Source organism: Parus major, chromosome 9 (assembly GCF_001522545.3).
Source record: "Parus major isolate Abel chromosome 9, Parus_major1.1, whole genome shotgun sequence".
Lineage (NCBI taxonomy): Eukaryota > Metazoa > Chordata > Aves > Passeriformes > Paridae > Parus > Parus major.
Window position 1 is genome coordinate 8,617,242 of NC_031778.1, and position 14,114 is coordinate 8,631,355.

Below are 14,114 nucleotides of genomic sequence, written 5' to 3' on the forward strand. Positions count from 1 at the left end.
TCTAAACCAGATACTGAAGCACAAGATGATTGCATTTATTGTCTATATTATGGACTTCCCCTTATAGACATGGCCAAGATCTTTAAATCAGGTACTGAAAGACTCTCAGACATTATCTAATGCAGCAATATATTTTGCATGTTGAACCTTAAAAACATCAGGCAGGGCAGGAAAACTTCAATATCCACTTTTCCATCTGCACTTCAGACTTCTGGCAAGCAGATGAGATCTACAGCAAAGTCTTTGTTTCAAATGTAAGGCCAACTATTTTACCTTCCTGATCAGTTAACAGGAAAAAAAACCAAACCAAAGTACCATTTCTCAGTTTGCTCCTCTATAAAATCCCTTCCATATGGTACATGGACCTCGACTCCTAATCTTCAACACTTAATTTCAAGTCCAAAAATTTCTTCCAGAAAGAAATAATACAAAATTGAATAAAGAGACTATGAATGAGCTATAAATGAAACATCAGGCTAAGTCTAATGCCTGCAGGGTCATTCTTCCAAACTAACTGAATTGTTTTGGAAGCATTTTGTATTTTATCTGGAGACGATTTCTCTGGGATATTTACTACAATTTTGATATTCTATCTCAATCAAACAGGAGCTCAAAGTCATTAACAGAGACTTAAATATTTTATAGCAGTATTAAAACTCATTAAATCACAATGTACACATCACATTTTTACACTAAAAATTCAGGTTTGTCCAACTGTTTCTCCACATTCTCTGGTCTCCCTGTTTATGGCAACTCTAAGCCAGGTTTTGTTGATGATTCCAAGTCCCTCACAGACTTTGATAAGTGATGGTAATCATCCCAGTACACCCCTGGCTAAGATTCTAACCTCTTGCTAGTGAAGATAGCTCAAATTTGTGAGTCCCATACTAAATGTAAATCAAAAACTACCACAGCAACTTGTATCTGGGGCAGGCATGAGGAGAACCCACCAGTGTGGGACAATCTGGAGGAACACTGTAGATATAAAAAGCCGCTGTCAAAGCTTCAGGAGGAGGATTTCAAAGTTTTCTTGAAGGTTTTTTTTTTTTTTTTTGTTAGAAGTTAGTCAAAAAAGGGCAGAAATCTTGCAGTCAAGACACTTCTGCTATCCTGGAGTGCCATGAGAAACAGCACAGCAGAAAGGACACCCTCTGAGGTAGCATTAAATGTGTACATAATATACATTCTGCAGGGCTGGACTGGAGCTCTGGCTGAGACACAACTTGAGAGAAAAGTCCCTTCTGCCAGCAGGCAGGAGCAAACAGCAATTTCTAACCAGGATTTCTCACAAGAATCTCCTCTTCCAAGCTACCTGTGAGGGTCTCTCAAGGCAGTGGATTGACACTGGCAAGCATCACTATCCTACATGCTTAACTCCATCCTCTTCTACCCCCTTTTGGAAAAAGAAACATCCTTCTAAACAGGGATAATGGCCATTGCCCACAGAGCTGGGGACTGCCAGCAAATACTTGTTCCCAGGGTGAATCACTGGGAACTGATAATTTTTCTTGCACCTAAAGGGGTTTAGAGGTAAAGGAGGGGCATCACAACGAAAACTTCTTGTTTATCAGGGGTGTTCCCTTGAGTTACCTGAAAGGCTCAAAGCAACCCTCAAATCAGCCCTGTTACCAGTCTTTACTGGTTAAGTAGTAAAACATGGATTAAATAAAAGGCATTTTCTTATTCAGTGACACATCGGGCTAGATCAGCCAATAGTCACATACCATTCAAGGTAACATCTTGTTTAGAATGAAACAAAAGAAAAAAGAGAAATATATTATTAGAATTAGAGGAAAGGATTGGATGTGAGAAAAAAGCTAAACACACAGTCTAAGGGTAACAATAGGAAAAAAAAGGTTGGTTTAGAAACTTCTGGCAAACAACCAGTAAGGTTCTGTCCTACCTGATGCCATTAAGACTCTCTATCATCTCCAGAAGTGATGACCTTCAAGGAGGCTCAGGATACAAGATTAATTTCACACCTTCCCAACAGGCAATGCTTTGTAACCTGAATCTCTTTACCCCACAACAAGCAAGCCTGCTCTTAGTAAGCATGAGGTAAAATCTGACATCTCAGAAAATAATTTCAGTGAAACCCCTCCCAAATATTTCACAACATTTTTTTGTCATGTTTGCCATGGACAAAGAGTGTGTGCATGGTCTGCTACCATAATGCAGCTGTGTTTTTTTGTAATTTGTCAGTCTGACCATCTGCACCAAATTAAAGAGCAAAACCATTGGTACTTTCAATTCCTGGAACTGCTAACGAGGCCATTACTCTGTTAATGAACGTGTTCTTCCACTACCCTTTTAAAATGCATCCTACACCCAAAATACTGCAGTGAAATAAATGGAACTTACCTGTACAACTCCCGTACAAGAATCCAAAAAAATACATCCCTTTGGCTCCTTTGATATTTTTTCATCTTTATAAAAATTCATAATATATGAGTTATCCGACAACTGTGTCAGCTGGAAATAGCGCTTTTTGAATGACTGGAGTGGTGGGAAAGAAGAAGCATGAAAATTGTTGTACTGCAAATTATTTTCACTGATACTTTATTCAAAGGGTTTAAATAATAAGTAACTCCTGACTGCATTTTAATCACTATTTTACAGACAAATGAAATATTTATTATTGTTTAAAGCAATATAATCAAACCTGAGATGTAAACAGCATGGAAAAAAGTGTGCCTCTGTGGGGAAGATAAATCCAAATGGAATAAAGAAAGAATAATGTTGTTTCCTTACCCGAACAGTAATGCTATTGTTTACAGTGCTGTTGAAATTCCCTTTATAAAGCCATCCAGACTTGTAAACTCCTGCTGCTAATCCTCCTCCTCCTCCACCACCACCACCTTTAGAAGATGAGTGGGATGTTGTGTCCTATATGGAAGAAAAGGTTAAAACTGCAGACTTGTTTTCTGAATTCCAAGACAAAAGCTGTAATGTGTGAATATCTGCTTGATAACAAATAATCACCCTTTCATTCCTTTTAAAATAAAACATTATTAATGGCCCTCCCATACATGGGATGACATGTGACAAAGCTGTTCCACTTATTTCAGAGCTATTTAAAACATGAAATATTTTATAGGAGATAATGACCCTCCATTATAATTCTTTATTTGATATTTAAGCAAAAAAAATAACTTCCCCAGCAGAAAAAAAACAACCCAAACCAGAATACATACTTCATCTTTATCCACATCTTCATGATCAATTTCAAAGGAATGTGATGGCAGTTTCTCTGGTCTACATTCACTTCTGGGAGGGGGGAAAAAATGTATTTATTTATTTATTAAAAACAAATAATGTACCTGCTGTTTCAGGGAGGGAACCATCCTGAGCCCCCATGGCAATGTCAGTTCAACTTTTGCTGTCATCCTATTGTCTCCTTTAAAATCACTAGACTTTTAAAATACTTTTTTTCCTGAGCCACATGTATCTATTTTTTCCCCCAAGACTCTGAAGCTGCAACAGTTCTTTACAAATGATAAAATACCAATTCTTGGTCTCTTCACTGCTCTTCCACCACCATGGGCAACAAACCCAAAACAATTTCCAAAGAGATATCCCATTCAAGGCTGTCAAAAGAAAGAGCTCTTCAACAGATTTCTTAACCAAGAACATTAAAACTTCCATCTTAAAGCTTCTACATCACTTCATGAGTTAAAGATTTCTTTTTCTATTCAATATGATGAGTACAGCCTTCAAGCAATTTTTGAAAATACACAGATGTCTTTTTGATGTGATGCCATTTAAGTTCTTTATGCTGTATACTCAAACCCACAACTGAATATGAAAAAGCAAAGCACTTAAGCATTTTCTTAATTTTTAAGCACATAAATAACTGTACTTAGGTCCAGGGTACTGCTCATGCTGCAGAATTAAACAGTAAGTAATAGCCAAATACACACAATAAAAATTCAAAGGTATTTTTAAATGGAAAAAAATATGCTTTTCAGTGCCCTGAAAAATTCCAGTACTGTTTTCAAATTCCTAAAGATTACAAATCTCATCTTGAAAACCTTTAGTAATGATATTAAACCTAAAAAAGTTTTTGTGCTAAAAGCTATTATTTATTAGGAAGACTGACTTTTCCAGAATAAAAAATAATTTCAAAAAATATAACTTTGACCTTTTTTATTTTTTATTCATTCATTCATAAATTACAGATAAGGAAGATCAGAGTAATGAGCAATGCCTATCTCCTCTTTGTTTTCCCCATTTCAAAACCAGTGTTCCCGTGATGTGCCCATGACACCACAAGTGCACAGAGAACACAAGAGTGTTTCATTCCCTCTTTGGTTTGCTCCAGTTTTGCAGTTTATTTGCAGTGAACAACTGATCAATGCTTTGAATAAAAGGAACACTGACAATGTACTGGCATTTTTGACATCTGTAGAGCTTTAATAGTCACAATATTTGTGATGGAAAATCATTGTAGATTTTCCAATGCAACTGAAGGCAGCTGTTATAGATTCTTACACAAACATTCCCACCTGAAAGGACTCCAATCCAAAAATCTCAAGCCAAATCCCACCTTTTATAAAAAGAGGCACTATACACTATACCTGAAACATCTACCAAGTGTTCCAGGTTTCCTATGAACAGCAGCAAAAAATTTTGCTAATGACTCTTTCTGTTCCCAGACAGTCAGCACAGCACACAGTGAATCTTCTCCCACCCATCCATCCACTTGCTTAAGAAGCAAGAACACACCAGCACAAAGCATAAAACATGGTGTAAAAGAGGTAGTGAGAGCTCACAGAGAGGAATTTAACGGGTTAGAAAGAGCTGAGAGAAACCTCCAAGGAGGAACACACTCAGAGAAAAACCGAAGCAAAATATTGCTAAATATTTTGATCCTGTCATGCACATGGTGCTGAGCTCTGCCCTGGTGCCACAGCAGTACTGCAGTGGACATGTGGAGAACTCACTGCCTGCCCTGGGTGCTCAGCATCACACAGCAACTGCTTTCCAACCAGAAAGGGCCAGCATTCAGAAAGAGTAACTCACAAAGCTCTGCTACACCCTGCAGCCATTACTTGAGGTTTTGTACCACTGTGTCACCCAGCACAGCACGGCCTCAAGCACACCCAAGCATGAAGTCCTTCGGTGCTGCTGAAAGCTGCTGAGCCCCGATATTCTTGTTTCTACATGGAAATGCCCACAGGGAAGTTCAGCACACCCTCAGTGAATGGAATTACTTTAGCCACAGTTAGATCTGGTATTGTAAATGATATGGCTTGCCACCATGTAAAGCTAAACACTTAACACTCATCCATTGTTCGCCTACACTATGACTTCCTATAAAGGGATTGATACAAGAACATGTTCAGATTTCTGAAAGTATAACAGCAGGTTTCTTCAAATCAAACAAAAACCAGTAAAAAGTAGGCATCCAGAGCTACCAACAGTGAGATACAGTATAATGACCAGGACATATCAAGCCTCTTTATTTTTTTCGAGAAGATTAAGTCTAAACCACCAAACTTTGTAACATGCACATGCAAATCGAGGTTGAAGAGGTTGGAAACAATATGAAATGAGGTGGATCTCAAACCAGATCTGTTAAAGTTATGTTAAGCTCAAAAGCCATGGCAGCTTCCAGCAAACAAAATGCAAGCAACTCCTGCTATGACTTTTTGTCTGAAACATCAACAAGTGTGGCAGCCAAACCTTCCCTGAGGGATACAAGACACAAGATCTCGTGTCAGTATAATCCTCAGTACAATGTATGCATTAGGAAGGAGGAAAAAGTAAGATGCAAGACACCTTGGTACCCTTGGAGCATGAACCCATGAAAGCAAATCCCATTAAGCACCACACTAAAATATCCTTTGCAGAAGAGGATGTACGTAATCAGCTAAAATGTACTTTTCTGCACAGCAATGCACCCACATCTGTCCAATGCATATTTCATAAGAGTGAAGACATTTAAGGTTAAATGGAAAACTGCTGTGCTACAACCATTTTTCTTGAGCACTAAATGCATTAATTTTCTGAACCAATCAGCAGGCTGGGTACTTAAGTAAGGGTGTGTTTATAATCTCTAATTAGCAAAAGTGCTCTTAATGGCTTTATGTACTACCACGTATGCTGTTCATAAAAATGCCAACCTACAAGCACAAATGCAGATCTAAAGGAAGGTTTGCAGAGCAAAACCCTCTGAACACAGCATCTAACTAGGCCATAAGACTCAGCTTTATGAGTTTTATCAGTTCCTAAAGCAATAAAGTTAGAACTAGTTTCCATCCAACCCATATTTGGAGCAGTCATTCATTCCTGTCTTATATGCAGGTAAAAACCTTTTTCATCCAGTATTGTAATTTTAGTGACTCAAACTCCAGGAAAGGAGGCAGTAACAGAGCTCATCCTGGCACTTGGTGATTTTGGCAACTACTCTCTAAAACCTTCCTCAGGGGCAGGACACAAACCTTAGAGAAATAAGAGTATGGGTAGAAACTCATGCATGTAGGAATGAGCACCACACTCTCAATTTCTTTCCACTCAAGTCAAGGAACTTTTCCTGCTCCTCCCAGCACTTTTACAGTGATTTTCATGTTCATGTGTCTCCAAGCACAGGAGGGATGCCCCTTACCCTGACACCAGCACACCTCTGCAGCCTTGCACCACCAGTGCACCCAGTTCTGAGCAATGCAGCTATAAAGCACTGAAATCCTACTCTCTACTCCACAGGGCAACTAAAAGGAGAATGAATCCCAGTGAAAGGTGAGTGACATTTATGCATTATTAAGGAAAACGAAAAGCCACCTCTCCTGTATCAACTGTGCTTTAAAAACGCAAATAAGCTTGTAAGGATTTGAATCAGCACTAATGGAGTTTGTTGATACCAGGGAATTCTGCAGAGTCTTGAACTTTTCTGAAGGACCTTTGCTTCCCCTTTTTAAAAATGCAAGGCACTAAAAATACAGTAAAACAAGCACAGCGTAGAAGACAAAGGAAAGTGCAAATATGGACAAAGCTTAGCAAATAAGACAAGCCTAAAGAGGGAAAAAAATTAAAGAAGGAACATATGTAAGTTCTTACTGTGGTAAGTGTCGAAAGTCTTCTGAATAGGATTCATATTTGTAGTTCACAACATGCCAGTGGGAACTGTAGTATTTACAAGCCTAAATAGAAGAAATGCAAACAACAACAATAAAATTACTACAAGGGTTTAGGCTCGGCTAGAGAACTGATAAAAGTTCTGAGGCAGTCCACGTGCTAGAGAACATATTCTTCCCTTTTAGAGCAGCTCATAAAGGAAATCCAGACTCATATGTTTCCATCTTTTGAAGCACAATTTCCCTTTAAAATCAAATGCACTGAATCACACAAGATGGAGGAGGGAGATGATAGCAATTTAACATGCTTTACTGATTCTCATCTGCTTTCTAGGAAGCATCATTAAATTACATAGCTACTGTCTCAAAAGACTTGATCTAGTTTAAGCCTGACTTCCTCCATGGACATTGATTACACATTTTTTGTTTGCATCCTGTTTCATTACCTAAGCCTTCCACTGTAAATACATTTGCCTTACTATTTTACTGCCCCTTATTGCAGCACAAGCTCTCCACTTTTTATCTACCCTTAAGGATTGATCTTTAACCTCTTAGTAACATTCAGGAATGTATTAATAGGACCATAATTTTTCACCAGTCTCATTTTCCCTTCCACACTGAATTTGCTCAGTCATGTCATCATGTAGATTTTGCTGTCCAAAAAATTTCTTGCTTGTTTTGCATTTGCCTTTGGAAATTGTTCTTAGTACATCAATCTCCCTTAAATAAGGAAGCCAAACCTGATCTATACAGAAGGGCTTGGCTGTGCTGTCAAACACACCAGAATATCTGTGCAGTTTATTTGATGCAGAACTTTTATCAATGCAGTTAAACACAACATGACATTCTGAAAGGCAACAAACAACAAGATGCATGAAATATGTGCGGTTATTGCTGAGGTGCGCATCTACAAAAACAACGATACACTGTCAGAATTTCCAGGGATTGTTCATACAGAGTGTAAACTGCAAACTGATACTTGCACTATGCTAAAGATTTTACCCCAGTATTGTATTACTTTCTTCCCACGCTCCACCTGGAAATTTGTGCCAGCCCACCTGAGATGGAAAGGAAGAAAGAGAAGGGTCAAGCCCAGAACCCAACAGCAGAAGCTGCTGCCCAACACTGTAGGGAAAAGGAGGCACATCAGGAAGGAAAAGGGTGGAGACCTGCAGTAGAGAAAAGCAGCAGGATTGAAAGGAATCTGAGGTGGGAAGAGTAAAGACAGTCTCACAGAAAGGCATGAGACTCCAGGAGTCAAACAAAATGGAATAACAGATAGATTAAAGGTGTCTAAATACAAAAAAACTGTGCAGAGAAAGTAGAAGAGAATAAAAGGAAAATTATAAATTAGTATAAAAGGTTGACTGCTTCAGCTGGAATTATTCCCTCTCTTAATTCCCAGCTTCTTCAAAGTACCCATGGGAGTCATTGCTTGCACAGGGGTCTCTGCCTCAGAGGGACAGAGAGTGGATGATCAGGCTGCTGGAGCAAACCTCAGATGGGCTGTCTAAATTACTCAGCACTGGCTTAACAGATCTCTTTTTTTAAATCTTGTGCAAAATATGCAGAGTATGTACCCACAAATTATTTTAGGAAGTCATCTTCTTCGTATTCAGTTTTCTGTGACAGCTTTATTTGGTTTAGAGTGTGGAAAAGGTGGCAAGGAAGTGGGTGCACATTTATAGGCATTTCTCTCACTGGCAGTTCAGCACAACCAAAGGCAGTAAACACATTCCCCGTGGATCCAGTATTTACCTTCTCATCTGACACAAAACCTCATTATTTTACAGGATGCAGAATAAAGTGTGACCATCAGACAATATAATCACATATTCTCCAAGAATGAGGATAATATTACAGCATTATTACTGACTCTCTCTGCACTTGCCAGGGTCAGGTTCAAAGCCTGAAAACTTCTCCAGCATTGTTTGCACTCAGCCTCTGAATGAAGAGATAATAATAAAAAAAAAAACCCCACTTCACACCAAGCTTTCTGTTTTATGATTCTTTATAAAACAACCTGGTCACTGTTGTATTTGTGTTAAATGTGTGTGACAGTCACCTAGGCTGTAAGAATTCTTACACAAGAATAACATATTCACTGTTCTACATAAGCCAATGAAAAGCTCACAGAGCATTGTGAGCCCAGAACCTCCACACATCACTCCCCTTCTCCTTGGAAAGTGTAAACCAAGTGAACCTTCTACAGAAAGGACCACTTTTCCACTGTGGTACTTTCATTACTAAGTATTTTATTTAACAGATGCAATTAAAGCCCACAGAGACCTCTCAATGCAGGCTTTTATTGCAAACATTATAGGCTGGTGTGTTCAAAAAAGCAGTTGTGAATAACATATAGAGCAGGCCACAGTATTTTAGCTTGTAACTATAAAGGTTTATTGTGCTCCTCCAAGAAAAAGCTAATCAAAATACAAATCAAAGGGGACAAAGCAGCACATTCAAGTATCACTCAGTAAATTCACAAAAGACAAGCCAATCCAGTGCAACAGCTACTGCTGTTGTTGGACTAGCTTCTGTGGGGAAACTGGAGCTAACTTAAAAAGTAACACCAAAAAAAGGGGTACTGATTTTCTCTTCAGAATATCCCAACTGAAAATTAAATTTTTCTGCTAATCGTACTGACTTAGAATGATTTCTTTAAATTGGAAATTAAGTTTCAGCAATGAGGAACAATAGCTGCAAACCTGATTTGAGGAGCAGGGAAAACCTTTCTAGAGGCAGAGATTTCACAAGGAGGCTAGAGCTGGATACTCCTGTTCCTGGCAAAGAACAGAGGCACCAATACAGGGGATGTTGAGCTCAAGTGAACTGTGGGGGAGGAAAAATACAGACAGAGAAATGGAAGTTTTGGGATGTGGGAGGGTTGGCACATGTTTGCATGAACTTTCTACTGCTCTGTTAACCAGGCAGGCAGCACAGCCCATTCCCAGGGGCCCTTTCAAACTAAGGTCTTTCCTTCGGTTTTTGCTTTTTCTTTTTTGTTTTTGTCCAGATGGCCTAAGTTTTCCTTACAGGGACAGACAATCCTGCAGACTTTTTCCGTGTGTAACTTCTTATCTCTGGTTCTGGTGATGACAGCATGATGGCTATCGCTGTGAAAAAGACACTTAAGATTTACCCAGAAATGGAAAGGAACCTTTTGGAGGGAAAGAAAAACAAAACAACCAGCCAACTAGCCAACAAAAAAACCCTAGACAAACAAAACCCCACAAACAAACAAACAAACAAAACAATAAAACAGCAAAAAGGGGGAAATGAGGAAAACACAAAAGGAAACAAACAACTTCCCTGCTTATATCCTCTCTAAGAGAGCACTAGTATGTGGTCTTCAGAAACAGAGATGCATGTACAATTAAAGTAATTGGTGGAACAAGTGGGCTCCTTGCAGAGGAACTGCACGGACAGAGAAACCCTGGCAGAGTGGCTGCTCCTGAGGTGGAACAGGGCAGGGCAAGCATACACAGGAGCTTGGAAACAGAAAACAAAGATGTTCCAGAGCTGGATGTGGCCACAGTGCTGGAGAGGAAGCCACAGAGGTGGCTGTGTGCTCTGCCCATGACGTGCAGGGCCCTGCTCACAGAGCCTCCCCTCTCGGCTGCAGCAGCCCAAGGAAGGAAGCGTGCAGGGCTCAGGGAGATGGAAGGTGCTGGGATCACCCTGGGTGAAATCCAGCCCTCCACCCAGGCCTGCCCACAATGAGCCCTGCAGCATCACCAGTGTCTGCTGCCAACCTGGACCTTCATCCTGGGGCTCTCAAAACTATTCCTAAAATAACAGCTCACACATAGAGTCCACTGACACAGGCAAGTCACAGCCAAAACATCCAATCACACTATTAAAGTATCAAACATTTTAGCAAGTATTTATCATCTGTGCTACCAGAAGATTCACTATCCTTTAATAATCTGTGTCTAGCCTTGACACTACAGCTCTTTCAAGCACTGAAAAAACTTAGATTCTGAAGATGGGGAAATTTACACTGTTATGAGAAACAACATAACTTTCTGGGTGTCATTGTCAACAGGAGTTCCCATTTTAGTCTGATTTTGAAAGAGGTAAGAACAATGCAGGTTAGCCTGCAAATCAAAAAGCCTCAGAAATCAACACTATGGGCACACCACCGCTTTCAGAAGTTATACAGGAGGCTGTGGCTTTTATACACTGTGATTAATATAACTCATGTTTCATAATGACTTACAGATCCTGTAGACCCACCCTGCAAAATCTCAAATAAAAACTCCCTCAGATGAGTGGCAAGCATCTTGCAAAGCTTTCTGCAAGTGACAACTCCCTCTTGTATATCTACAAAACCTTGACAGGAAAGTTCAGAGACACCCACGTGAATGAACACTGTAATGTTATAGACAAAATTAACCACGTCATTCACTGAATGAAACTGCAATATTTCTACACTGTTATTTCATTTTGATTTGGTTTTCACACAGGAAAATTACTCCTCTACCCCTGCACAGCTCCCATACCTCCTCATTCATGGGGACATCCCCTCTGCAAACATGTTTCCCAAAAGCTTACCCAAGAAGAATCTTGCTTTTTTGGCAGGATCACCTGACTTAAACTCATTTGTTAAAGGTGAGTTGACAATTAATATTTATTTACTTTCTGCATTATTTTTTACATATACCTAGAATTTTATTCCTATGGATACACACACACAAACAGCAAGTATTTGTGAGCTCATGCCTGCATTCTTCCTGAAAATACTGACCAGATGCAGACCAATATGGGATTAAATATGTTGCAATTAGGCAGTTAAAGTTCCTCAAATGAAATGTAACTCTGAATAGCAAAGTGCACTATCCCCTTATATTTCCAAATGAAATGTGGGGAAAATCCCAAGAATTCCCATTTGATCTGCATATGCAGAATGCAGACTAAGGAAAGGTGATATTAGGAAGGTTTTTATTGTCTAAAAGGAAGAATTTTATTTTGTTTCTAGCGAAGTGAATGTTTCTTTTCAGCACAATTATGGACCATGAAGACAATGCTGACTGGCAAAAAGGCAGAAGAGGTACAGCAGACTCTGCGATGAGTGAGAAAATTCAGAATTTGGAAGGAAACAGCATGAATAAGGAAGTCAGGAATACTTAAAACAACAAACCACTGAAGATAATTTTATTTTGACTTTAAAAGTTTCTGGAAACTTCTCTTTTCTTCAAACCTGATTTAGTTCCTCAGGTTGGTTCTGCCTAAGAAAAGTTAAGGTGGAAAAATCCACAAGGAAAATATCCTAATACAACCACAGGTACAGGAATAATCAATTCACAAAGTACTAACTTTAAAATATAGTTAATACTTTAACTATAGGTAACACACAGCCAGGAAGAAACAGCCAGGATGTTAAGGCATTATCACAGACTTCTGATAGCCCTTTACAAATGCCCTTGTCTTGTAGACAAGTCCATCTGAACACCACCAAGCACCCAGAAGAATGAGACAAGAGATCATGGATCTGAGGTCTTGAAACAATTTCAATACCATGTCCCCACACTGTACCATATGGAGGAAATGAGTTTCTCCTCCAAGAGCAGACCCTTCTTTTGCAGCTCACCAACTTGCTCGATGCCTTTGTCTCGACTTGCTGAAGTACTGAGATAGGGAGCAGTCAAACAGCTGATACCAAAATGGCTTCAGCATATGGAGCTGTACATTCCCCAGAGTCTCAGCAGGAATTAGTGTTTGATCCTGGGCTGCCACAAGTCCAGGTGACAACAGCCAGTCAAGTGTACACCAGGTGGACATCCTCACTGTTCACAATATCATGCAATATTTGAAGAAAGACTCCTTCAGTGAGTGAAGTGATGGCTTTTCCACAGTTCTGAGAGAGAAGTGAAGGCCATCAGCTCCACTCCTGTACATCTCTCCCAAAGTGCTGAACACCTGATGAGAACACAACAGGCTGCTGCCAGGGTGGTGCACAACTCTGCAAATGCTGCAAGGGACTACAATCTCAGATCTTCACAGAACCCTGTGCTCAGTTTTGCCTAATTTTGGACTAGATACCATCCTCTCCATGGAGTTTAATTTACTCTCTCTATATATATATTTACATATATATCTAGTTTTTGGCTTTATGGCAAATTGGAACATATGCTCTACTACTTTAAGCAGGGTCTTTACCCTGCTACTCTTCCATGCACAAGCTTAGTTCTGTAGTACTGTTTTTTTCCACTGCTCTGCTCCTCTCTCCCCCTCCCCTTGGCTCACTGGTACTGCAGAGAAAGCTAATAAATGTACTCAATATGTGTTTTATCAGGTTGCCATTAGCATCCCCTTGGCCTACTCAGCTGTAATGATTCCCAGGCACTGTGCACTGTTTTCAGACCCACCCCTTTCTCTGTAAGGCCATGAGCACAGTGCTGGCCTTGCAACTTGTGGAACCTTAAAATAAAAAGCAGACCCCAAATTGCTGAAAGGGCAGTGAAGCTTCTGGGAAGGCAGATAACTCCAGAAGCTATGTTATCCTTTAACACTGCTGCCAGATTAACAAAGATGGCAAAGTTCAGGGAATCTGAGCTGGCAATAAATTATTATTGCTCTTTTTAGACCTGCTGAAAAGAAATTGGGCCAGCCTGTAAAATGTCACATTGCATACAATTCAACAGCTACATTTTTGCCTAATTTTGGACTTCATGATTTCTAATCCCCATGTTTGTCTGTGACCGACTTTTCCTCCACAGTTTCCTCTTGCAATTATAGTGCATATGAAATATTTTTTCAGACCAGGAGCAGGGTGTGAAAAATCCCAGTCTGTGGAAAGAAAGGCCAAGAACCATCACATTATGTGCTAATTATAAGTGCTCGGAACTAAACTCCTTCTAGAAGATGGCCAAAAATTTGGTTTCATAAACTTATTTTGTTAATGCAAATGAGCTATATTGCACATCTATAATGAAAGATGGGAATGTTCAGGGGGCCATCTAAAGTAAATTCCTTTGAACAGTGCAACCAGCTCCTCTAAAGTCTTTCAAAATGATAAAACCAGTGACAACACAAAAT

General features: G+C 39.6%; 1 protein-coding gene across 15 annotated transcripts in view; it reads right to left on the reverse strand.

Moving 5' to 3' along the window:
- Positions 1–14,114, reverse strand: part of DOCK10 (dedicator of cytokinesis 10) — a 141,229-nt gene that overhangs the window by 66,832 nt on the left and 60,283 nt on the right. For all 15 annotated transcript variants that reach the window (XM_019007829.2, XM_019007826.2, XM_033516580.1 and 12 more), the window contains exons 4-7: positions 7,057–7,139; positions 3,195–3,267; positions 2,752–2,886; positions 2,362–2,496 (exon numbers count right to left, since the gene is read on the reverse strand). In XM_019007829.2, the coding sequence (XP_018863374.1) occupies positions 2,362–2,496; positions 2,752–2,886; positions 3,195–3,267; positions 7,057–7,139 (426 nt within the window). The remainder of the gene's footprint in view (positions 1–2,361; positions 2,497–2,751; positions 2,887–3,194; positions 3,268–7,056; positions 7,140–14,114) is intronic.